General features: G+C 41.3%; 1 protein-coding gene across 5 annotated transcripts in view; it reads right to left on the bottom strand.

The window, feature by feature from the left end:
* The window catches only part of pde10a (phosphodiesterase 10A), a 63225-nt gene extending 40867 nt beyond the window's left edge, over positions 1-22358 (bottom strand). Inside the window, exons 1-2 of one of the 5 annotated variants that reach the window (XM_030070653.1) lie at positions 21498-21548; positions 3774-4105 (exon numbers count right to left, since the gene is read on the bottom strand). In XM_030070653.1, the coding sequence (XP_029926513.1) occupies positions 3774-3837 (64 nt within the window). In that variant the 5' untranslated portion in view covers positions 3838-4105; positions 21498-21548. Of the gene's footprint in view, positions 1-3773; positions 4130-21497 lie in introns of those variants that run through there. The other 4 variants (XM_030070650.1, XM_030070651.1, XM_030070652.1 and 1 more) reach the window with 4 other exon arrangements.
* Positions 22359-26118: the final 3760 nt, after the last annotated feature.

The raw sequence follows: 26118 nt of genomic DNA, 5'->3' as shown, positions 1-26118 counted from the left end.
TGTAGCTGATCAATACAGTCAGTCAGTGAAAAGGTGCCAAATTAAAAAAAAAAAAAAAAAATGCTGTTTCACCCTGGGTTTGAAGTGGTAATTCCACTGTCAACTGCAGTCACATCACTTCCACAGACACACCCCCACATGGTGAAAACAAACACCGCCACACAAACATGCAAGCTCACACCTCTCACACTGAGAGAGAAAGTGAGAGAGAGAGTGATAGAGAGACTGAGGTAGAGAGAGACAGGGAGAAACACAGAGAGAGAGAGAGAGATTTCCATGGAAATGTAATTTGCATTATTTCCACTGCCATGGTCCAGGTCATTAAACGTAAAGGGTAAGGGCTATAAATGGCAAACCGAGATGTAGATAAGGCATGTCCCTTGATCCGCAGACTAATAGTGTGGTCACAGGCAAGCTGCGCCACTCTTACTGCAGTTAGACACATATCAGGTCAACCTTCAGACTCAAGTAGGAGAGGCCCTGTCCTCTGGGCCATCAAGGTGAAGTTATAAACACTGAGATCATTCCCCGCTCAGAGGGTGCAACTCCAAACTTCACCTGAACAAACTGTCTGAAAACACATCAAGGGAAACTCGAACGAAGGCCAGTCGTGGGAGATACCACACTGTTGATAATGCATCAGAGCAATATGGCTGAAGGTTCTGTCATGGAGTCAGCGTCCTCTTCCAACTGCTGGTTTGATGTAGCACTGCCTCCGTCCCCCAGAGCCACATCAGCGACAGGGTCATGTTCCCCGCTCCACATCTGGACTGACGCTGAACTCTGCAGCCACACTAACAGCGGCCAGCGGGGACCCGGTAATGAGAACCACAGATCCCGGGCCTCTTCTTCAACGCCGTGTTCTTTTATGAGCCTTGACACAAGGACAAGTTGTAAAGAAATCTACACGCATGTGGCCTTTTCCCATCCCCTCAGATTTCAACCCACGACAAGTCGACAAAGGGTCAACGGACGGCTTGAGGAGAATGTCATCTGTTTCAGCGCTCAAAAATCATGCACTGTACCCTGGCGCCTGTCCAGTCCTCCATGGATCTTGACATAAAATGGGCGCAAATTACATAACAAGCTAATTTTCATTGGCTTGATTTTCCTCCGAATTTAAATAAACACTGCGGACAAATCAAATAGAGAAGCGATTTGGCGTACACTCAGTCCAGTCTGGAATTACTTCAATCAAGCATTCATATTCATACAACTGTTCAGATATCCACTGGCTGCACACAGTCATATCTTCAGTGCCTTGGCTGATGTTTTTCTGAGAGAGGGCAAGCGCTGTGAGATGGATGGCACGCGGTGCGGCAGGAAATGTCCAGCATGAGCACTTCCTGCCTGACAATGCAGCCTTCTTCACTGAGTTAAGCAATTCGTCGACATCCAATTGGGTTTGAAAATGCCTGACAGATCACATTATGGCTAACCCAGAGTAACCTCTGATACTGACCAGCACTGTTGAACATTTATATAAACACACACACACACACACACACACACACACATATGGATGCAGCATGAAGCTATAAGGAACATGCCTCAATATCACAGGACTAACGCTTGTGGGTTTTTTGAATTATGTGAGAAGCCACAGCCTGACTGAGCTGATGCTGTTGTTGCCTTTACAAACTGGAGGCTGTTTCTCCACAGAGGACTGGATTTGCTGGCTGCGCCTTCAGAGCAGGACAGTCCAGCAACCAATCCCATTTCAGGGGGGACAAACGATGACAAAACAATGCTGCCGAGCCCAAAAAGGCCAGCGCTCCTCCTCTGCCTCTGTGTACTTTCCTGATATACTTAGGCAATGTATCACATTTCTGCGAACATTTATACAAAACACGCTGTGCAAACACTGCTGGAAATATCAAAAATAAACACGGGAAAGAGGCAAGACATTTAATCAGGTAGCATGCCCTGAGTTGAGAAATGTACCTGTGCGTGTGGTTTTTGTCACTGTCAAAAGCCCTTACACACACAATAACGCCATCCGCTGAGTCCTGGCCAATCACGCGCAGCGACAGGGCAACAAAACTGTGTCGAGATAATCCTACATTTAGGCCAGATGAATTGACAGCTGCACAACATTTGAAAAAAGAGGTGCAAATGCGAGCTGTGACACTGATATCATAACACTACTGTAAAAGAGCAGGAAAAGACATGGAAGTGGGCAATCAATGACACACTTGTGGGTAAAAATATTAGATTCACAGATTAAGGTGTGAATGATGAATGAAACACGAGTTTAGTTTTGATAGTGTTAAGTTTAGACATTTTAGGCGACATATGGAGTATTCCACCTCATACTGCATGACAGCCACAGATACCCACATGTAGTTGTTTTCTAATTTCAGAAAGTGCACAATCTTTCTGAAATCTGAAATGCTTGTCCTTTTTTGGTCTGTATGCAAGCGGGATACCTACATATCTCAATATTACATTCCATGACTGCAGTTTACTGCTATGTGTGTGCTTTGGCATCATTGAGCAACCCAGGCCCCAAACTGCTAACATGTTATTACTGTGTTGTTACTAAAAAGGTCACTTGAGGTGCCATTCCACCACTGGCATCACCACAGTATTTTTCATGGGGCACACAAAAAGTGCAGCTTACTGTAAAACAAAATCCTGGCTTAAATAACTACCACATAATAAAACCAGAGGGAGCGTTAATCTATACAAGTAAGTTAAGTCCCAGTTGGAATATTACAGTAAAACAATAGCACATAAAATAGCAAGATCGCTATAAATTCACTATGAGTGATACAGACTGGGTATACCCCGCTATATGAATACTAAAGGGATATTTTACTGAGTTTTATTATGGTTGCTGCGGCTGACAAAACACCACAAGCACACTGGCACAAACTTTTTAAGGCTTTCTCTAGTGATGGCAGACATTTTTCAAGTGGTTTCGTTCTTTTTTAAAAATTTTTATTAAAATTATGTAAATGTGGAGTGTGTTGGGCACTTCGAAGTTGCAAAAATAAATAAATAAATAAACGCAATTGTGTACAGTGGATACTAGAGCATTCTTGTTTTTTTTTTTTTTTTTAGTGGGATGCCAAATAATTATTACAGCAAAACAACACATCCGTAAAGAATATTAAAGTAGTTGCCCTGTTATAGAAATATTATATTGATTCCATGGGAGATAAAATATCATGGAGTAAGATTAGGTCAGAAAAATCTAATACTGAGTATCCCAAACACACAGTAAGTCCCTATAGGAATATTATGGGAATAATAGCTATTTTGTTGTTGTTGTTTTTATTGAAGCTACGTATTATTTCACCTCAGTGCATGCAGCCTGTACTTCGCCTTTTGATGCCATGTCTTATTGTAGCACTGCTGTCTCCTGAGAGCCTCCAAGGATCAGCTCTAATCCAATTCGTAGCCCGTTATATATAGACTTTATTTTTTTATGAAACAGACTTTAGGCACAGACTACATTTTCCAAATCGTTCACACTTCTTCTGTGGTACATCCCTCCAATGAAGTCCCCACCCATGTCCTAATCTAGATCAGCTATCAATCTGTCATTCATAAAGTTGGGTAGGCCTATGGGTAAATAACTTATGCCTGCTGGAAATCTTCATCAAATATTCGAAAGGTTTCTACACGTTTATGATGTGTAGGGTTGATGGTTTCCATTTCCTGCTGAGACTGAAATCCCAAGCACTTTTTATTCAAGACACATAGACTTAAAAGATAAATTGCTGCGTCCCCCCCCTTGTTTGAAAGTGTAAGTGAAAAGTACCTACTTGCACCCAGGAAACAGTCCGTTAACCTTCTGAAACAGCTTGTTGAAGACGGACCATCTTCCATGTCGGATTGTGAGCGCAAAAGGAGAGAGAAGCCACGGAGAAAAGTGCGCCTCTGCAGCTGCAACTTGGTGCGTCTGGCAAAACCAAACTATTCTTCCAGGACGCGTCGGGGTGATGATGTCCTAATGCTTGATGCTGTGCACGGTAAAGGCAAGAGCAATCCGCTGCTCCCCCTCCACCAGCGCTATTACCCAGCACCACTGGCCGAGGTGTAGCTACAGTCGGTCCGCCTCCTCGGCGTGGCAGCTCCGCTGTGAATGTGCAGCAGACTGGAGGACCCGAGACGACGACGCATAGACAGAGAGAAATGGGAGTAAACACACAGGGAGAGGGAGAGACAGGAGCGCAGCATTGTCAAAGCCATCAGAATAATACCATGTGATTTCCTGTGTGAACTTTCAAAATAAAAGGCACATTGCCGAACGCGTTGGACATTTTAGTGAAAAATGCACCAAAGTTAAACCTGCGACTGTATTCTCTGAGGAATCTATTGGAAATCAAAAAATTAAATGCCCCCCTCCTCCTGAAAATGTCCTTTTCTATGCACATGATCATACAGCCTATTCAGACACAGTTACATTATTATGCAAGTTAATGTTGCAAGATCCAAGATACAAATCAGATAACTTGGAGGAATGGCTACCATCTGACCTACCCGTTTGTAAAGACGACAAAACGGGGGGCTCCAGCTCGCGTTTCCCTCTCAAGTCACACTCTGAACTTTTATTTTGAAGAGCAAATCGCCCAGGTTCTGCTATTTTTCTGGCTGCCTCTGCCTGACTTGACGCGTCTGGGAGGCTCACGGTTGACGCTGCTGACTCCCAGCCTGCCGTTCCTGTTCCTGGGTGTCGCTGCGTAAAAGGGGCCGAGCCACATGCCCAGTGCTCTCCGGAGACACGCTGCTGTTTCCTGATCCACGACTCGCTGGTCAAGGAGGAGAGCAGGGAGAGGCGGGAGAGGTTTTACCGGGAGTATTTTTTCCCAGGGAATGGACAACCTCTAAATTTACAGCATGGCAAGGCAAGGCAGCGGAGCGTCTCACAGACAATGAGTCAGAGGGAGAAACATGGTGGCCCGGTCGTCAAAGAGACTCGGTTAAATCATCAATTCCCAGTAAACGGCCCTGCCGAAGTGTCCCAAAGCAAGGCACTGAATCCCTATCAGCTCCAGAGGTGCGGTTATGTAGCTGACCTCTGACCTCCCTGGAGAGGAGCAAATACATGGATCCGTAGAGAACATTAAAAAAAAAAAAAAATCATATAAGGCATTAGAAACTCATTTTTCAAAAAGTCTTGTGTACAAAGTCCAGCAAGCACCTTCAATCAAATTAGCAAGAACTGGCAAAAAGTCAAGAGGACATCTCTGGTGATAAAAAATAAAAGCCAAGTTAAACATGTATGTGCAGTTAATGCACACACTCACTGAGATCCAGCTCATTTACATATGTATAAAAATACAGAAAGGCAGTGTGTGTGTGTGTGTGTGTGTGTGTGTGTGAGTGACAGAGAGAGAAAGAGAAGGAGAATGCCATGCGTCACAAAAACAGATACTCTAAAATGTTATCATTCCAACGTCTACTCTGTGTCTGGTCTGACCCATGATTTTATTTAAGATTTAAGATTTTTTTTTTCCTGTTGCTGTTTTTATGCTGCATCATGAATGTGGATGTTAAATATGTCTCTCTATATCTGGATCACTGTTAATATTTCAGCTGCTGACTTAAAAATATCTGTAGAGATTCACAAAGTTGGGCGTCTACCAAAGGAATGTATTAAATTGATTTATTTCACTTGGCCAACTCAGTTGTACATTTACATACATTATAATTGTAAATATCACCCCGAATTGGCCTGATAAAATAAATCAATGCAATACATTCATTTAGCAAATGCCTAAGTCTGCAAATCACTGCAAAGGCTTTGCATCTGCAGTGCAATTAAAATATTTAGACATGACTACTAAAATATCTAACAGCAGACTATGGTTATAATCCCGTTTAATATTTATCACTATAATCCCATTTTTCTCAAATTATGATCAACAAATTGAACTTAAAACTCTCACATTTTGGTTATTATGTTAAGTGGAGAAAAACCTTCTTCCGTGTGATGGAGGGAGAGAACGGAAACTGAAAACACAGATGCACTCTCATGAATGATGAAAAGTTATACATATTGTATAATGTGAAGGCAACACAGACAAGCAGCCATGTTTTAAAGCATGTTAGAATTAGAAACAGCAGTACAGCTGCTGAGATATTACAGTGCGGAGTTGTCCCATTACTCGATTTTGGTTTATATTTTTTTCATATTTTCACTACAAGAGTTATTCAAAGGACTTCCTGTATCTGTCTGACCTTTCCCTGACATCTTTAGGGGCCCACACATTTCCCAAATCGCTGCATGTATGACAGTCTATGAACTGCACCGAGTGAGCCTTAAAAAATAGTACTAGTACTAAAGTGTGTGTATGTGTGTGTGTACTAAAGTTTTCATTTGCACCATAACTATCCATGCTCTGCTGTATGAAAGGAACACATAATTCACTTACAAAACCTCGGCAGAGCAAAACAATCCTGACACTGGACTAACTTTGTGCTATCAATCCACAAAATGCACATAATATTTAGCCTATTTAAAGACCTCGCTTTGATTTCAAAGTACAAAACATCAACAATTACGGACATTTACTTAAATTATGGCTGTTTTAATAGTTTTGTAAATTTTTTTCCCCTCTGTGGGTGATCCCACGCTGCTGTGGATCGAGAGAGCGCAGTCTCGCATGAACAGAGCTCGCTATCTCTACAACCTTTGTAGATGTGAACCTGTTATCAGCACTCGGTGCACCTAAACAGCTCTGAGCCGGCAACATGATACAGCATAAACTGTGCCAGACTTCCAGCCTCCCTCATGGCCACGGCATTACATACTGATCATATCGAGGGAGAGAGGCGTGGGAGCTGTGTTGGGTTACGTCAGCATCTGTGCTATCAATCAGTGGCATTCCTACACTCCGGAGCAGCTGGTCCATTCAGAGGTCATGCATAACATAATGTATTCCTACTGGCACACTCTGTCTCTTTTTCCCTCTCATCGCGTTCCCTCCATTCTTCTCCTCGCATGTCTCTCTCTGCTGCTCTGCACCCCTCCCATGTCTGTTATCCCTCCGACTCAGTCATAATTTCAGCCTAGCCCACAGTCTTATGTGACATTGAGATTTTTGTAGGCTAGGCAGATAGATATGCCACATATCTAAGTTAAATTTAGCTTCATCTGAGCACAGAAAGTATTGTGTCAAATTAGTCAACACACAGACAGATTTTTCTACATTTTTAAATACTATTTGACTAAGAATCTCTTTATATTATTGTTATGGCATCTGTGGCAGAGCAGATATGTTAATGTAGCTATGAATAAAGCACCGTGAAGGAGTCCCAATGCAACGACTGCATGATGCACACAAATCAGGCGATGTAGGAAATATTCCATAGGTGAGAGAAAACAATTCAAGACATGCAACAGCTCCTGAGCCACTGAGGGAAATCTGTGCATCTTTAATATGATGAGATATTCAACATTTAAATCTGGGATATTCCCACAAAAACTCCAAATCAGTTGGTTTTATATTCCTTTCAACATCAATGAGATTTTATTCTGAATTACCACAAAACCGCAGATATTAGATATTAGGTATTTGAGGCTGTATAATCATTGTCAAACTCAGTCAAAACAAAATCCATTGAAAAAAGAGGCACTGGAGGAATGAGAAGAACCTTGGAGTTCAAGAAGTTCAGATGCTCTGTCAGCTCCTTCATGCCTCACTTCTGTGCTTTCCTCCCTCAACGTCAAGTAGCTTATGCATGGAAAATTATTAGTGCTTTGTAAAGTTCACTGCAAAGTTCATGACAGGAGGTTTATGAGCTTATGTGAGATGGTTATGGATGAAGAATTTATAGGGAAATGTGGTGGATCACAAGGAATGCCACAACCCTATTCCTGCCCCACCAGTGAACCCTTCTGACCCGGAGCTCCCCGGAGTGGTGAAGCAGAACATTTTCATTTAAAAAAAAAAAAAAGACTGTACAACAGGTTATAATTGACCAGTCTGAATCGTCAAATGAAATCTGGATTCCATTCATATTAAAATTCAGCATTACAGATTCCACTTGGTATGAAATACGCCTTATTGCTACATCACAAGTATCAGAAAAAATTAAATTAAATTAAACATCCAAACATCCATTGCAGTGGAATATAATATATATAAATGGTGATGTAGTTTTGGATGAATGGTTGGGAAAAGACAACAGCAACAGAATGATCTCAGCCAATCTTGGGCTGTCAAATGCTCCTTGGACTATTTCAAGTACACAAAGCAAGCTGCATTTTGTTAGGGACACACTGTGGGTTGCTAGGGAGCCGCCTGGCATTTCTGCTGGGCAACTAAGGGACTAGTTTACCAGCTCGCTTGTTTCCCCATGGCATGCTGGGATTCTGTTAGATAAAACTGTTGACAAAAACCTTTTGCAATTAATCGCTGCATCTTTTTAATCACAGGCCTATGCTTTGCTGTTATTATGGCCACTTCAGAGATGCTAACATGTTCCAGTGTGAGCACTTTGCTTCTATCAAACTACATAGTTTTGTAATTATTAATTCCTGGAATTATTCATGTTAGGGTTAGATAGATAGATAGATAGATATACATTTGCAGACAATTACAGAGATATTCTTTAGAGGTTAAGTCTACTCCAGCTTCACAATCTCTTTTTATTGAATGTTTATTTCATAGTGGAGACAGCCGGAATAAATGAACTAAGCACTACAGACCCAAGAAAACCTCAAAATGTCCGCCAGGGCTCTCTGCAGCTTGATCTCTATCAATTTGGACAGGCCCTGTGCGCACTCTTTTCTCTGTCAACATTATCCTGCCACCAAATCCCACATCCAACTGTGAATGGATACCATGTGTGTTACGGAGAAATTTTATGGAAATCAAAAAAGGTGATGATGAAAGAAGCGGTAATCTCGTCTGTTTTAATATAGGTTGTGTGCGAGCGAGTGTGTGTGTGATGCAGAGGGTCCCTATAAGGCGGCTGGTGAAAGCCCGGAGTTGCTATTGTCCATCAGGAGATCAGCGGCTGAAGGAGGAGTGAGGTCGTCGGCTGCCGTGCTTTACTGTTCCCCCCCACGGCTGTTTTTAGAGAACATCCATGATGACTGGGGCCTCTGTCTCCCGATGCAAGAGCTGCACATCTTCAGACGTCTGTGCACTTGTTCACACACAGCCGAACCCCCCTACCCCCACATTACAAACCCAATCCACTTAAGCACACTTTTGATTCGAGGCACTGTACAAGCTTTTTGCACGCTGCCCACACACACACACACACACACACATATACAGACACACACACACACACAAAACCGCAGATAGATGTAAGTGAAACATTTACAGATCACATGCAAGCACATGCAAACAAGCACACACACAGGCACAGACTGACACGCACGCACACACACACACACACACACACACACACACACACATATCACATGCAGCAGACACACACCACAGAGACTTCCAGTCCCCTCCCCCCCAACTGAATAGTCTGTTCTGACAATCCACAGGACAGCCGGAGCATTGACATCAGAGGCAGGCCCATGAAAATACAGGGTCCCTGGGGGGCTGAGGGAGTTATGCACATCTTCACAGCTTGGCTCGCAACTAGTTCAACAACCAATGAGCATGTTACTGCCTCTGTTTACTCTTATTTGTCAGAAAATGCAATAATAAAAAAAGGAGTTCTCCACATTTATACAAAGCCCTGGCATCCACATATTTGCATGCAACTGCAATGCGGACCGTCTCAGATGTGACGTCAATGCACGTCACCACACTGTAATTCATTAGGACAAATATGAGATGGGTGCATAATTTAGGTTATCACAGCAAATCATTACCTGCCCTCTGTCGTCTTCGTAATTGTCGTTTTTGAATAATTGCTGTCAGATTGGGGTATATCAGACATACCCGGAGGAAAGGTTTGTTGCTCACTCAGATGTCTCCTCAATCCCAGGAGAAAAGATGACATCTTTGTTTATTGCTGAATGGTAACCTGTTCCTGTTTTTTTCTTTTTTCTCCTTCTAAACCATCATTAGGGCATGAGAAATCAAAATGAGAGGACAACTGTCTGTGAGACAAGTACAATTGACCTTTGTTGGAATGTACTACCTATTTATCTATTTCTAATGAAAAACACTGAAGCAAACTGAGAAACCATTAATGTCACCATTCTCTCTCCTCTTCCTCTCATTGTCTCCGTCAGGGGACAGCCTGGAGGGGATCAAGCATTTGGTTAGGTGTGTGTGTCTGTCTCTGTGTCCACTGGGTCTATCAGCCTCATATTTTTTGTGCACAGTTGGTACTGTATGATGAAGAATCCCTCATGGTGGCAGTGATTCGAAACCTCTAAAAATGTAAAAATGTTTGTTCTCGCCACTTCTGCTCCCTCTCCTCATTCACTGTCTAGCTCGCTCGACCACCGCTGCTCTCCCCCCTCACTCTCTCTGCATCCTGCTGGGTCGCTACGCTGCTCCCTCACTTCATTCCCTGTCTTGACTCTAGCTCGCTGTTTTTATTTTATTTTTATTTTATGTTTTTTTTGTTTGTTTGTTTGTTTTTTTGTTTTGTTTGTTTTTTATCCTATTGTGACCCGTGATTGTGGGTGAAAAAATCCAGGACATGTTGTGTTTTTTGGGTTGTTGGGTTTTGAGTTAATAAAACATACTGAAGATGTAGAGAGAGAGTGAGAGAGAGAGAGAGAGAGAGAGAGAGAGAGACAGAGAGAGAGAGAGAGAGACACCTTAGAGGTAATTTTGAATTTTGCTGTTTTAATTTGTGCTCTTTTTGAAATGTGTTTTCTCTCAAAAAGCCATATGACTTCTGGCAAAGAGGCAGAAACGTCTTGCGAGCAATAGGTTCCTAATAATAATCTGAAACAGATACAGAGAGGACAAGAAACAGTTAAACTCAAGAGTTTTATAGTTAATTTCTATACTGTACTGTTAGTGTATAATATTTGAATCATGCAGTCATTTGAAAAGTGTTGTAGCCTGTGGCCCGGAGAAGGTGGGATATGCCTGGTGCAGATCTGCACTGAGAATTAAATACGTGGTCTCGGCCACACACTAAGAGATCTGCTTCATCTCTGCTGGGCTTAACTGTAAAAATAAAGCTTAGATGAATAAATCAATATGCACTGTAATTAGACAAACTCTGTTAACTGCCTCAAATAATTGAAAGTAATGAGATCCTCCCAATCATCATCCTATTCCTAATCATCCTATTCAATCAATCAATCAATCAATTTTAATTGAATTGCAGACTCATCCTTCAGCAACAATATACTTTACAATTTGAAAGAATACATAGTACAAAACATACAGCAAGCAATTATATAATAAAAAAAATAAAATAAAATAAGGCAACCTTGTTAAAAAAAAAATCAATACATTTTCATCTATCTATCTATCTATCTATCTATACATGTGTGTGCATGTGTGTGTGTAATTTAAAAAATAAGATGAAACATACAGGAAGCAAATAAAATAATTAAAACCAAACAGCCACATTAACAACACTGTTGTACTTTCATTATATGCACACCATATGCTATACCATTTTCATACACTATATAAATTATTATTATTAATTTTTTTTTTGCCTTGGGTCAGCCAAAGGGAAACTTGTGCTCATTAAGACATTTAGACACCACTAAACAGCATCACGTTTAAAACACGACTGTACAAGAACATGGCTTCCCTCGAAACACACACAGCAGAGAACTACAATAATTACAGAAACACCTATTGTACACAGGCTTAAATCGCACTGAGTGAGAGTGTAAATATATCCATGAAAAGGTTTGTGAGGACAAAGTGCAAGTAAGATAAACCATTCAGGAAAAAAAAATGAAAGCTGTAGTGAAGAAATACAGCAAACAGGAGCAGCTCTACAAGAAGTAAAGCTCAGTTAAATGAGACATATGTGTGATCATTTACAGATGTCTTACAGCTAGCTAATTAAATCCGAGTCCATCTGTGGTTTGTTCTCATCAGCTACATACATAAAAAAAAAATCATCCCACTGTCAAAAAGATCTCTATAATATCAAATGTATCAGAAAATCAATAAAATGTCTAAGGCTAATTTTGCCCTAATACATTAGCTGTCACATTATGTAGCTCCCAAAAGATAAAACCAAAGGGATGTTTTAATGGAGACAATGCAGGCATCAGTTATCAAACATGCGGTATTAACAAAATATTATTCTTGTACCATGCGCTTCTGAAAAATATGATATGCTGTGGTTTCCAAATAGGGTCATGTATCTCATAGAAGCCCGGTATAGTGGAAAAAAGTGTGTGAGTGAGATTGGATTATTTTTTACTCACTACTCACTACAACTAGAAACACAAATTAGGCCTATATGTCAAAATAACACATTACATACAATTATTCCTTCCTGTTAGCAGAAGGCTCACTTCACTTCTGTGGATGTCGTTGTAGTGTTACTCATAACTTCATTGTGTTAAGAAGAAACAAATTGTGTCCAAGTGGAAATCTTGGATATGGGGATCAATTATATTTTCCTAAACTGAGGGATGACAGAGGCAAAAATCTACTGTAATTCAGCTGTGATGAATGCAATTAAATGTAGATGAAACTTGTGCAACACTACTGCTATGTGGTTTTATAGCGGTGCTGTTTGTAAAAATGGTGTTGCACAGTGCAGCAAATGTTGTATTAAATGATATAGGTTTGATGATACAGTATATCGTTTCAGTAGTTCTTCTTTTGCAATGAAATTATTTGACACTTTATTGATTCCTATTGGGATATTCACGTTCCACTTGACCCTTCCATATGGAGGTCAGAGGTCAGAGGTCAGGGTCATGACACCATCAACAGGTCGATTTGACTACCAGCAAAGCACCAAAACATTAAGTAGATTTGTGAGCTGGCACTCGTAAACTCAGCAAAATGAACCATCTGTAAATTCAAAGGACTGCCTGAATTTTTTTTTTTTTTTACCCATATTCAGATCATTAAGATACAACGCTAGCACTGGCAAATGCCATTTAGCTGCAGACATTTGTGTATGCAGCTAAATGGCAAAGCATGCTCACACACCTCCTCACCATTCTGCATGAATATAACTTCTTTAAATCAAAACTGGCCAAATTTACTTCAGTCTACTGGAGGGCTTCGTCATGTAACTGTGAGCCTAATGAATAATTTGACGTTGTGTTTATTTTATCTTCCCTTCACCATATGTGCCATCTAACCCTTTTTTTAAACACTGTCAGATTGGATTTTATGAATGCACCTAACTAGAGCACCAGGGATTGGCTGGGAAGGCCGAATGACGTCATCTAGGATGAACATGGTCCATTGTACATTTTAACTCTTTTAATGCAGCAGTTTCTTGACCAGCTGGGGACCTTTCCTCTTGGAACTGTGCGCCACACGCTGATAAATTTCATGTGACCGTAACGGCCGCTAATGCTCCCAGTGCCTAACCATAATTCAAGAGACTATACTGCACAATTAAATTCAAAGGGGAAGAGAATTAATGTGCATAATATGGAGGAGAAGAAAGAAGACAAGACAGAAGGGGGGGGGGGGTTGCTCTGTCGTTGCATGAGAGGAAACTGAAGGAAAGCATTTAGAGAGCGCACAACAGACAGGTGGTGCAGATATGTGATGTTGAGCCGTGTGGAAAGCTGCAGTGGGGGAACTGCAGAAAGCACATGAATCAAAAAACCATTTAAATGCGTGAAAAAAAAAAAAAAAAAACGTGATGAAAAAAAGTGTGCAGGGAGGGGGGGTTGAGAGAGGGTGGGGGTGTGGGGGGGTTTAGTGCGTCAGAGCTGGAGCCAATGAAGTCAGAGATGGGGCAGGCTCAAGCAGGAGACGCTGTTACTGCCACTCACAGCACCCGCCTGGGCCTCATGTCCCCGACGTCACAGAGCTGGCACAAATTACGCCTGCCTCAACTCCTGTCTCACACACACACACACACACACACACACACACACACACACAAACACACACACGTTAAAATGTACTGACATACTTTATATGTTTTACGAACGTAAACAGGCCCATGTGATGACATTTAAATTAGCACACTCCCAGCTGTATATTTCACTCCCCTCCAAATTCAGTGCAAACATACTAAGACATCACTGTTTTTTTTTTTTGTTTTTTTTTTAAAAAAAGAAAAGCCTGAAAATGGGCTCAGAATTGTACATTCTGCCATTAAACGTCTTTTTTTTCCTTCTTCACGACAGCCAGATACAACACCCTGCTATTTTAAGGTGTGTATGTATTTATATAAAAGGCAGCTTGTAGCTGGTACAAATGCCAATACTGCCAATACCAAAATGGCTTTTCTGCAATGTATTAAAAGGATGGATGGCTTAATAATAACTGCTTAATAGTCTCACAGTTATTTGTTTTATTTTGAAGGAATGAGGCAGCCACGGTTTGGAAAAATGTAACTGTTCACAAAAAAATTCATAATGACAGTGCAATTTATTAAAAAATAATATAGTAGGCCTATAGTATAGTATAGTATAGTAAAGTATACTGTAGTATTGCACAGAATAGGATAGGATACTGTAGGATTATAGTATAGTATAACATGGTAATGACATGGTATAACATGGTATTATACATATTTGATGTACAGAATACATCAATCAATACAATAATAGACAGTATAGAATGCTATTGTAGTATAGAGAGTAATATTTATGAATATTTACTCTTACGTGCATACTGACTGATGAATGATGGATCTTTTTCAGCATTTACACACATGCACACACACCTCTCTCACGCATGCAAACTCTGGTTATTTAGATTAGCGGACGGTATTTCTTTTGGCGCCACTCCTGACCTAGATTATGACACCCGTAATTCTGGAGGATGATTATGATGATGAGCATGTGGTCAGAAGTCTCAGGGGGAAAAAACAAACACTGCTCATTGGCTCTGCTGACGTCACTCACTCGCGCATGTAAAACGCTTCACTGTGCAATCTCGTAAAAAACTGCAGGCAAGGCACGAGGTCAAACGTGTGTCTTCAGATGTGCACGTACAAGTGGGCACATGCACGGCCATGTGTTCGCACGCACAACACACACACACACACACAGACACACACAAACACACACACATATTTTGGTGTACCGCATAGCTGCAAATACTATCCAGTTGAAATCCAGTGATGAAAAAATAAAAATAGAAATTCCATTTTTTCAGCAAGTGATCCATCATTTTTCATTTGGCAAAAATATTGCTAGTCTTTGCAATCTGCCTGATGATTTGTGTGCATCTATGGGCTAAATCATGATTTAGAGCCACTTTCAGATCAGATAGGACAGGTTGTGACGTGAGCAGGACGTCCAAACCACAGCCACACCATCAAACTGCTCTGCACCTCACACACACTGATGGATGATTTGTTATTGGCTCAACAAGTAACCCCCCCCAGCGCTATAAGATGCTACCATTCAGCTCCAAACAGTCCCTGCTGATCACTGCGCTGAGCTCCTAACACCCAGGACTGAACGTCCCGACCCCAAAGTGGCTTTTTAACCACCAAAACACATCAACAGTGGAGCAATTAGGCCGTTACTTGCAGCCAAGTGATGCATACAGCCTGTCACTGGATTTCTTGTGACTGTTCATGTCGTGTATAGATTGTGTGTACAGCGAGGTGCCCTCCTGTAACAGACTAACACAGCAAGAGGCCTTCCATGGACCTTTGACAAAGCAACACAGCTAACAGCATTTTCAAATTGAAAAAAATAAAATAAAATAAAATTACATTTGTTTTTCTACATGTGGTGTTTATTCAGTTTCTTCTCCCTGCTCTGTTTTTATTCCAGCCTCCTCTCCTCTCATGTGCTTTCACATGTCATGAGAGCAGAGCAGAAGAATCATGACTTTGTTATTTCTTTGATATGACAATCTAATTTGGGAATGGCACCGCTAATGGGCGCACAAACCACAAATTCTTAAAATCACAGTAAAATTTAGTTGAGCTCAGGCTGAAAAAAAAGAGACACTAATGAATGAACTTTATTATGTTTGATTAAAAAAAATATATATTTGTCGAAATTCTGTGGAATTGAACTTTAATTCTATGGGGTACAGCTCAATTAAATGCTGAGAGAAGCTACCATGTAGAGACTGATGCAAAAAAAAAAAAAAAAAAAGATAGAATTATTAAAATTAATGAAATATCCTTGAGTTTACCATTAATTTTTAAATGCAGATAAAAGCAACATTATTCGTGCCTCACAATAGAAATGCCATTAAAGAAAAGAAATAAAAGAAAAGAAAGAGCTCTGTACGGAGCTCAAAGAATGTAAGGAGTGGCTGCGGGGACTAACGGTAGCCGGCTGCCAGCAGCCCTCATCAGAAGCCAAACAAAGTCAGTATGAATCATAGGTGAGAAATATGGGTGCTGACGTACAGGCCTGTCAATCTCTCTCCACACCAGACATCAGAACTGGCCAAGATGGCTGAGCAGCCAGACGTCAGGTCTGCCTGTTTACTGATAACACATGGACGCATGCACACAATCCATTCATGCTCAGGACACCCTTACAAACACACACTTTCTTTCTCTCGCTCACACACACACATTCACGTACTTAACACGCACCTCACTCACACCTAGATAAGTGCATTTTGAAATGTATAACAGATTATTAACGTAAAACATTTCAAGTGCCACACCGCCTTTTTATCATCTGTACTGTATTTTTTTTTTCATCTACATCCACTTGCTCTAAACAGAAATAGGAAGAGCCACTCGTATTTAATCACTTCAATGTGAAATATTCCAAGAAACGAAAATCATAAATGAGGTATGTAATATTACAACATCTGATGACTTCATTAAAACATTGCAATGAAGATAATTTACTACAAACACTAATCAATGTCATCTGCTAATTCAAAAAAATAAAATTAAAATTGTGTTGAAGTTTTTGTTCGACACTGGAGGTCTCATAGGAAACTGTGATAACATGGCTTTTTTTTTTAAAGATATGATGTTATTGCGTCTCCTGATCCACACCAACTCTAACTCCACATACATCTCAAACCAAAGTTAATGGCTGTCTTCTCCCTGGTGAATCTCTCTGATGCTACCCCCTGCTCCTCTTCTTTTAATACTTTAGCTCCACCTAGTGTCCGTCTGTCAGTGGGCACAGATGGCAGCATCTGAGAACTGTTGTCAAATTTGGGGCAAAGGTCAGCATTTGGCAAAAATTTAATTATGTAATAAATATGATGAGATGATAGTCAATACGTCTTGGATACTTTCCCTCCTCAAGTCTTTTGAGGGCACCATTATGGCCTGCAGTTCACAGCCACACCACTAGGTGGTATACTTACACAAACTGAACACGGTCAACAGCCCACAGGCAACCAAGAAAACAAATGCTGCCCTGAAACACTCAGGTTGTCATTTGCTCTATAATATTGTCTTTAAGCAAAATTACGGAGAATATTCTTGAATGAGGTTAGCAGCAGGATGGAAGGATGTGTGTATCTGTGTGTCTGTCAGAGTGTGTTTGTGTTTGTGTGTGTGTGTGTGTGTGTGTGTGTGTGTGTGTGTGTGTGTGTGTGTGTGTGTCCATGCGCTTGTACGTGTGTGAGTTTGCATGTGGTTAAAGTACTAAGTGCTCTGAGCCTTTGGCCAAAGTTGTGACGTCAAGAGGGTGGCAAACACAGGCCTGCGAGCCTCTGCTGCACTCACAAAGTCTTTGAGCATCCCGGGCAGGCTGCCAAGCTAAAGAGACACACATGGCGCACCGCTGGAAAGCCATGCCAGAGTATGAGGCTGGACTGTTCCTCAGTTTAATCCATTAAGACAAACCAATCCACAAGATCTGGAATTATATTCTTAAAAGTAAGTTACACTGCAGGACGGGTGAATGCAAAGTGGGAGAGAGAGACACTAACTGGCCTTCAATGAACTGATCTTCTGCTGTGCAGGAACAGGGGCTTTTTGTTCCAGTGAGTGGCATGCCATTTTGTAATGTTCTTCTTAACGTATTGTTAATGAGGTGGGAGCGTCTCCATTGTTTTAGTAGGCAGTGCATGGCAGCCATTTGCTCAAACGGCTCAGATGCAGGGAAAACAAAGATGACACATTGAAAATGCTATCCTGCCACCCACCATTACCTCCCTGTACTTTTTTGAAAATTCAGAAGCTTTTATCAGCCTTTTCAAAAGGCTCTGGACATTAACAATCAGCTTTTTTACACCATTTAAAAAAATATTTCTCATATCTAGTGATTTTTTTTTTTTTTTGCCTTAATCATACACATACATTTTTTTCCTTTTCTGACCTTTATCCACTTAAAGTATATTACATTAGACCCGGATTGTATACTGATATATACCAGACTTGGACAAGAGCATACATTCATTTTGTTTCCTGTTGGATCCGTGTGCTTATTTTATCTTTAAATTATATTTGTATGACATATCATATTTGACTATTTTGGTATGATGTCTTTATTTCAGATGTACATGTTTGCTGGAATTTTTCACCTGTAAAAATCCTGCAGAGTTTAGTATACTGTACCCAGGACCAATATTCCTTATTTATTATTATTAAAAAAGTTTGGAAATTGTTAGCCGTCGACAACTGTGGCCCTGCTGCTCACACAAAAGATACGTCATCAAATAGGAACGGAATAAAGGTGCAAGATACTACACCACTACCACTACGAAAACAAGACGCTCAGTTCATTTCGGCTGCAGAAAACTGACAAAATTGATGCAACTTTGGCGAGCTTGCCAGGGGTTGCTGACTCAGATGCTACTTGGAAACAGCAGTGGATTCACAAATCATTCAGTGTGTGAGGGGTTAAGGGGTCATTGCATGTGGCCAGGCATTGTCTATGTGCTTTCAGTATCCAGTTTGCACTGGCGTAACACTGTAATGGGAGAGCTGTGGTGTGGGTATGGCTGAAGGCTGCTGGCCAGTGGTGATGGTGGTTGGGGGATAGGGGGGTGGGGTTTGAGGGTGGGGGGGCAGGGGAGGAGCCCTGTGAGCAACCAGGAGTGTCCCTGTAATCGACAGGTCCAGGCTGCACACCAACAGGCAAGACAATAAATGCTTTGTGGTCCTGATATGAATCTCAATGCCCCCATTTCTATGGTTCCACTCCTGGCCTGGCCGTGGATATCAAAGTGAACAAAAACGATCTCCACGAGGAAATACAAGCCTGAGTACTCGGAGGCAACGGTGAATGAGGCCGTGACAGCAACAGTGCAAAGCCATTGTGAATACTGGAAGTGCAAATGCTAGTTCTCGGATTCTGTTTGTGACGCTGCGCACAAACGTCTTCATAGAACGGCTTTGCTTGTTTGTAACAGGAAACATCTGATAGGATCACTCAGAAAACTGTTGTTTAATCCAATTTTGCTATCATGATTTAATTTCAAACTGGTTTGCTTGCTTGCATGTTGTTTGCAGCATTTAAGCTATTTAATACAGTTGGCAGTCAGATCCACGTCATCATCATGAAAGGTTTGTCTTTGATACACCAGATTATCAGAGTGGGGAATTAAACCCATATTACAAGTGATAACCTGCACCAGGTGCTCTGAAGATATGTGACAGATTATACATCACTGCCCCACTTTAGAAGAATCTGTGACAAAAGTCATATTTTCAGTGTCAACTCATACATGCTTCTTTCATAAGTTCAGAAAAATTATATTATACATTGTGTGGCTTTTGCATTATAAATGTGTATCTAAAGCCTAATGTTCACATTACAATTTGGTTTAAAGTCTAGATCAGCTTTTAGGATAAATTTCTCCACCAAGCCATGGCGAGGCCTGCATGTGACAGTAAAGTGTGCAGTATGGCAGGGTTTCAGAGGGAGGGGTAGCAGAATATACCCCCTAAGTGGTCACAGATGCCAGGCACAGTGGGGGAAGGAAGCGCCCGGTTTTCCTTCCGTGTTCTCCAGGGGAAACTCGCGTGTGGGCTTAAACCCAAAAAGACACAGAATCACAAACTCTTGATACTAACGTGTCAAATGTTGTGTGCAAACATTTCAACAGGACCTGACAAACGCAGAAAAATGCTGTGGCAGTGTTCAGTACTTTCACTGCATCCACAAGGACATACTGAAGAGTGGTATTATCACGGTATAAAATATGGCCCTGTTATGAAGCACAAAATGAGACTGCATGATAAGCCTCGGTGCTAAGTTCAACATGTTGTAATCCTCAGAAACAAAAACTGAAAGAGAAGTAGACAGAAAATTACGTATAAACGCTCAGTTATTCATACACACAGTACAGACACCAACATAAGAAACTAATGTGCCATCATGCCTATGAATTTTTCAGTGTGCCATAATGTGGTGCAATTAAAAGGGAACACCACAGACTTCTAGTCCTCACGCAGGCCATATCTGCTGCTGCAGTTGTACCATTCATGCTATCGAACACCGTACTTCCTCATAGATGAAGCTTTGCCTGGCCTTGAACTTAGAACTCCTGTCTGCTGGCTCAATAAACAGCAACACTGCCAGCCATGGTATTTAAAAAAAAAAAAAAAAGTCTTTTTAATTAAAAACCTTAATTAGAACGGATTTCATCCAAAAGATGAGGTGACCTACCTCTTCAGCTATGCTCACTCCCACTAAACCCACCCCGGATATTTAGTCTAAAATAAATCCTTATCATTTAAATTAACAGTACACCATAAGGAGCACCAAATGTATTTATTTATCTATACTAAGGAAAATCATTTTGTTGTTTCTTTATAGTGGTGATCACTGATTGAGGGCTGTAGGTTAGCCACTTGTTTGTTTCAAACATCACTGGCCGTTCCTCTAAACTCACCCTGCACAAGACAAAATTAACCTCATCATGAAAGCCAGTAATCCTGGTGAAAATGTCCTGAACATGACAGAGCATAATCACTGAGAGTAGGGGTCGCCCACTTCCTCTTGGGGGGGAACATCCTCCCGCTTTGAAAATCCACAGGTCTGTCTTTGCCTGAATGACAGACAGACACGCCACCAACCCAGCCACCTCAACAGCTAGCACTTTCACTGTGAGGAGGAGTACAGCCAGCCTCTGTAACTCCATAATGCCTTAAGACAGTTTGAGTGAACATTATACTCTTACACTCACTGACAGCCACAAATCAGACTAAGACTGCACTGCACCTTTAATGTAACACCACTAACATGTTTAAAATTGAAGAACTGGTGTGAGGTATTCAAAAGTAATCAGCAGCATTAATCCATATGGTTTCTGAGGATGAGAATACTTTTATTGTGGGTGAGAGTTGATTGAATGATGAAGTGAACATTGCACAACTCGATGAAGACGTCGTTGCCACTCGAGCAGCTACAGGCTGTGCACCCAGGTGACCAAGCGTGGCCACCCCTGATTATACTCATCTCTACAGCCACAGCAATGTCACCACAAACAGGCAAATTCTTTAATTGGGTCCCGGAGGAAACCACATACCTGTACTCTGGGCTAGACTGTAGTTCAACTTTCAGACTGCCATTTTGGAGCATGACTCCTTACCTTGATCGCTGCATCCTGCAGGCGGAGATTCTTCGACGCCCTGATCGTCAGGACTTTTCCGTTTCTTCGACATTTGCTGCTCCCTGTTTGAACGACGTGGGCAATCTATCCACCGCTGAATCGTTCTCTGCTGATAGTGTAAGGTACTTTCAACCAGCAGGATATAAAACACATACAACTGTCAGGGGGAGGCGAGAAGACAAATGCGAATAAATCTCAGTCCCATTCATTCAGATCCCTTCTCTGTATGCCCGTTTTCCAGCGTGCTGTGTGCGCAAAGTTACCATGTGGTGGACAGCCGGCATCTGGAGAGGCAGTGAGGCATGGAGACGGTCAGCCTGCAGGACCTGCTGATCCCAGCCGTGATCGGACAAGATGTGTTTCCACGGACAGAGAGGGACTTATTTCTCTTGACAAATGAGAAATATTTGCAGCTGAAGTGATTTGTCGATCACGTGTGTCGAGGATTATGTCGAACCGTGCTCAAATGGAAATTACGCACTGGAGAACAACTTGTTGATCCACTTCTTCCTGAAAAGGTCCCTTTCGTCACTCCGGATGGTTTCGCTCACGATAGAAAAAAAAAAGTCTATTTTCATTTTCAATATTACATGAGATATTTTGCTTGAATAGTTCTCGGCGACGTCAGACTACAAGTCTAATCAGGCATGGATGACGCACAGCCGACACAACGGGAACTCTTGGGTATCTTGAAGAGTATAGGCCAGTGTAAACTGAGATTAACTGGACGTGGTCTGCCCTCTAAACTACTGTGTAGCAACATTTGACACGCACTCTAAGTTGTGGATAGCAAATGCTTTCCAACATCTGTGAAAGAAAAGAGGATCCCTCCCCAGCGAATATTTGGATACACTGAGCCATAGTAAGGGGGGAGTGCGCGGTACAATACCTTTTCTTTCACAACAACACCATCAGTCCAGCGATGTGTAGAAAATAGTCTACTTGACTTTGTTAGTTCTTCCGCAACACCTCCCACTCCTGGTGCAGGGGAAACACAAATCGACCAAACATGCATGGTGTTAAAAACCCAAATCCTCTTTGTTTTTCTACACTCGTGTCTGCAGGAGTCACGGAGCAACTTGAGAATAAACTCTAAATAAATAGTCCAGGAAAGAAAATCACTGGTGCTACGCGCACTATAGAGGGGGGGAGGCAATGACGCCACTTGCCTGTCTTACAAATTAGTTGATGGTAGTTTTCCCCTCTGGTCGACCCAGTTCCAAGTGCCAAACCGAAAAGCACCTGCCACTTGTGCAAATACGAGTAAAAATGAGGCTACTATACAGCTTCCAAGCCTCCACTGTCCATTTAGCAGCAACAGGACTCTGTGTTCCTGGCAGATTTGAGAGACAATAAAACGGGAGAAAAACTGCACAGCCTGTGCAGATGATACCCTCTCACAACAATCATGGAATTATACTTTCCCATATTCATTTTTCTCTTGAGAAAGTCACAGACAGGTGTCTGACACCAGTTGAACACCCCCTTTCTCTCATATACTGATTTATTTATGAACATTCCCGGGTCAGTGGATCATATTCCATTTACTACATCTGGTTTAGATTTCCAGCGCAGCACCTATAGTATTACCCAAAATGTGTCAATTCATTGTTATGGCCACAGTTTTGAATTCAGTTGGAGGTTTTTTGAGCATTCATGCGTATAACCAAGGCGGTTTCATGCAAAGGGCTACAGTTGCATTTATGCCAATGACGCTGGTATTTCGTGGTATTTTCTGAAGGCAAACACGCCTCTCTCTCTCTCTCTCTCTCTCTCTCTCTCTCTCTCTCTCTCTCTCTCTCGCTCTCTCTCCAGCTCCCCCCTCCCATCCCTCATTCACTGCAGCTACTGACGTCAAGGCATGCTTGCGTCAATGCTCCCTGCTTTGACAGAGCTTTTTTTTTTTTTTCCTTTTCTTTTTTTTTTTTTCTTCTCAATGGGATCATAATGGGATTATTAGGCTCAGAGAAATACCCAGCCTTCAAGGCTTTTTAGATTTTTTCTTTTTCTAAAAGATGCCCCATTATCTTTTCTTGCTTTTAATTTTATGTTTTATAACAAAAAGGGGGTGGGGGGCACAAATAATTATATCTCAGATAGCCCATTAGAATGACAGAATTGGGTTTGTAGATCATTTAGCAGTATGATGATTATTAATAGTTGTTCCCATGTATGTTTGTTCTATGTGCAAGTTATTACCCTTCTATTTTATAATAATTCATCACCATCACCACCATCATCATCATCATACCACATGGTCTCTTTTTGTTTCTTTTTACTATAGTTTATAAGTGCTCAGTTATTAAATTCCATGTCTGATTCAGTTTGGGCCTTTATCAGTGCATTTATTGATAAAACAAGCTCAGTGTTTATTTTGGAGAAACATAGAACCACCCAGATTATGAGGAAATTGTCGTCCCCCCACACCTCAGTAATTATCACCAGTTATGTCATGGATAATACTCCTCCACTGTATCATTGCACCCAGTATGCTGTTGTCTCCTTTCACACAGATGTGCATGAATAGTCAGTTTCAAAAATCTGAACCGACACATAGTGACACACAAAGCACATGCACACGCACAAGAAACCAAGAGATAAAGACAACAGCACCTTAATCATAAAACATATAGATTATTTTATTAATCGATTTGATAGACAGACGCTTATGGAGATCAGTAAATCAGTCAGCTGTGTGTTTGACTTTCTGGATTAGATGTCTGTTCCTTCCTCTCCATCTGTGGTTGCTGTTTGTATGAGAGGGAGGATGTAATGATGTCTTTACAAGCTGACCTTGATCTTCTGAGCTGAATGGGCTCTTGTATCCATTGGAGGGGCTTGCTTTAGTTCAGCCATAATGCCTTTCTTCCACTCCTCCAGCTCTACTGCCCTGTACTTTGCGTCACTCTCTGAATATACAAATATACTGTACACTTATTAATGCTGTCCTATTTTTCTAACTCGGGAACTCGGTTGCAGTGTCAAAGAAAGTTTCCAGGAGATGGTTTCACCTACATCTGCCTGGCCACAAGTGTTAATACAAACCAAACTAAATGTAAGAGGATTAGGCACATTTCATAACTGCACTGAAAGGAGAAATATCTCCTGTTGCACTGTTGGGAGAAATCCTGCTAAATGCCCAAATCACATTTTTCCTTAGCTTTCATTTGAATTTTACCAGGTAATATATATATTTAATTACATTTTATATCATGCCAGACAGAACACAGCAACACATTGAGCAGAACACTGTGATCACATCATCTTGCCATGCTTTATTACCAGCTGGGACTTCAGACTGGACATCTTTGTCAGGGATTGTTGCCCTGGAGATAGCATGCATATTCTTCTGTCATCTACTGCCAAATCCTCTGCAGAACTGAGTGTTAAATGCAATAATTCAAGAATTCAAACAATGCCTTCAAATAAAAAAAAAAACAAACAAACAAAAAAAAAACAAAAACAAAACAAATACCATTTGCTAAGAGAAGAGTAACAAAATAATCACTCTAATGATCTGCTATACTGCTATACTGCTATAAAATTTGTTATTAAATTAACCCATAGTAGGAATGTCCCACAAGTTTGGTTGAAAATGCAAAACAATAAAGAAACACCAGGATGGACAAGCGAAGTTCTTGATCGAACTGAAAGAGGGAAGCAAAACTTCTTGTGCTCCAATGTAAGGTATATTCTCATTAAATTGGACAATAGCTTGGACATGGCCTTTACAAAGGTTTATATTTGTATAACATATTTATACCTGTGTAAGTAGAGATACAGAAAACACAAAAGAGATTTTATAGCTAAGCATCAGGAAGGTGGCAGCATCTGATGATATAAACCACTCTGCACCATCTTCAACTTATCTGATCCACAAGCAAAGTCCCTGATACTGTCTTTAAGAAGGACAAGGTGGTTTCAGCCGTCAGCAGCTGGACACCTTAAGTCAGGATCCTGTTCAGCTTTCTACATCATAATCCCAGTGATGGCAGTAAAACTATGCCAGCTTATGTTCGAACACCTCAGTCTGTAGATATACAGGCAACTTTCTGACACAAAGAGGGGAGTTAGTGATGACGATCTGTCTCACCCCTTCCCTATGAACACAGGTGGACAACAGGTATCTCTGCTTACCCCCCTTCTCTGTTGACACCAGTGATTGTCCCCTCTGACCCCTGTCCATCTGTGGAGATTAGTCAAAGAGACACCATCCTGGTGGGCTTTGTTGCCAATAAGGGCTGCAGGATTGAGGTAGACCTCTTCACATTGTGGTGTGCTGATGAAGATGAGATTTTCTAAGAACGCTCACAGATGGAGATCCATGTGGAGATCAACAGTTCAACTGTGACTTCAGCTGAGTCACTAAAGCTGTAAAGAAGATGCCCTGCTTAAAGCCCAACAAAGGACATTTTCCTGTGGCAACTGAAGACGCTGTGAAGTTCTCATAGCCTAATGTGATTTTGCAGGTCAGTAATCAAAAACATCACCCCCAGTCTGGTTCTCTTCATGTCTTCAGCCTCCAAGGACAATGTCCAATATGCTGTATGTACGATCAAGCCTGTTATTTGTCGTTAGCTGCCCTAAAGGAGCAGTAAGG

Source organism: Myripristis murdjan, chromosome 15, assembly GCF_902150065.1.
Source record: "Myripristis murdjan chromosome 15, fMyrMur1.1, whole genome shotgun sequence".
NCBI classification, from domain to species: Eukaryota; Metazoa; Chordata; class Actinopteri; order Holocentriformes; family Holocentridae; genus Myripristis; species Myripristis murdjan.
The sequence above is the reverse complement of the archived record's forward strand: the minus strand, read 5'-3'. Positions and strand labels throughout refer to the sequence as shown.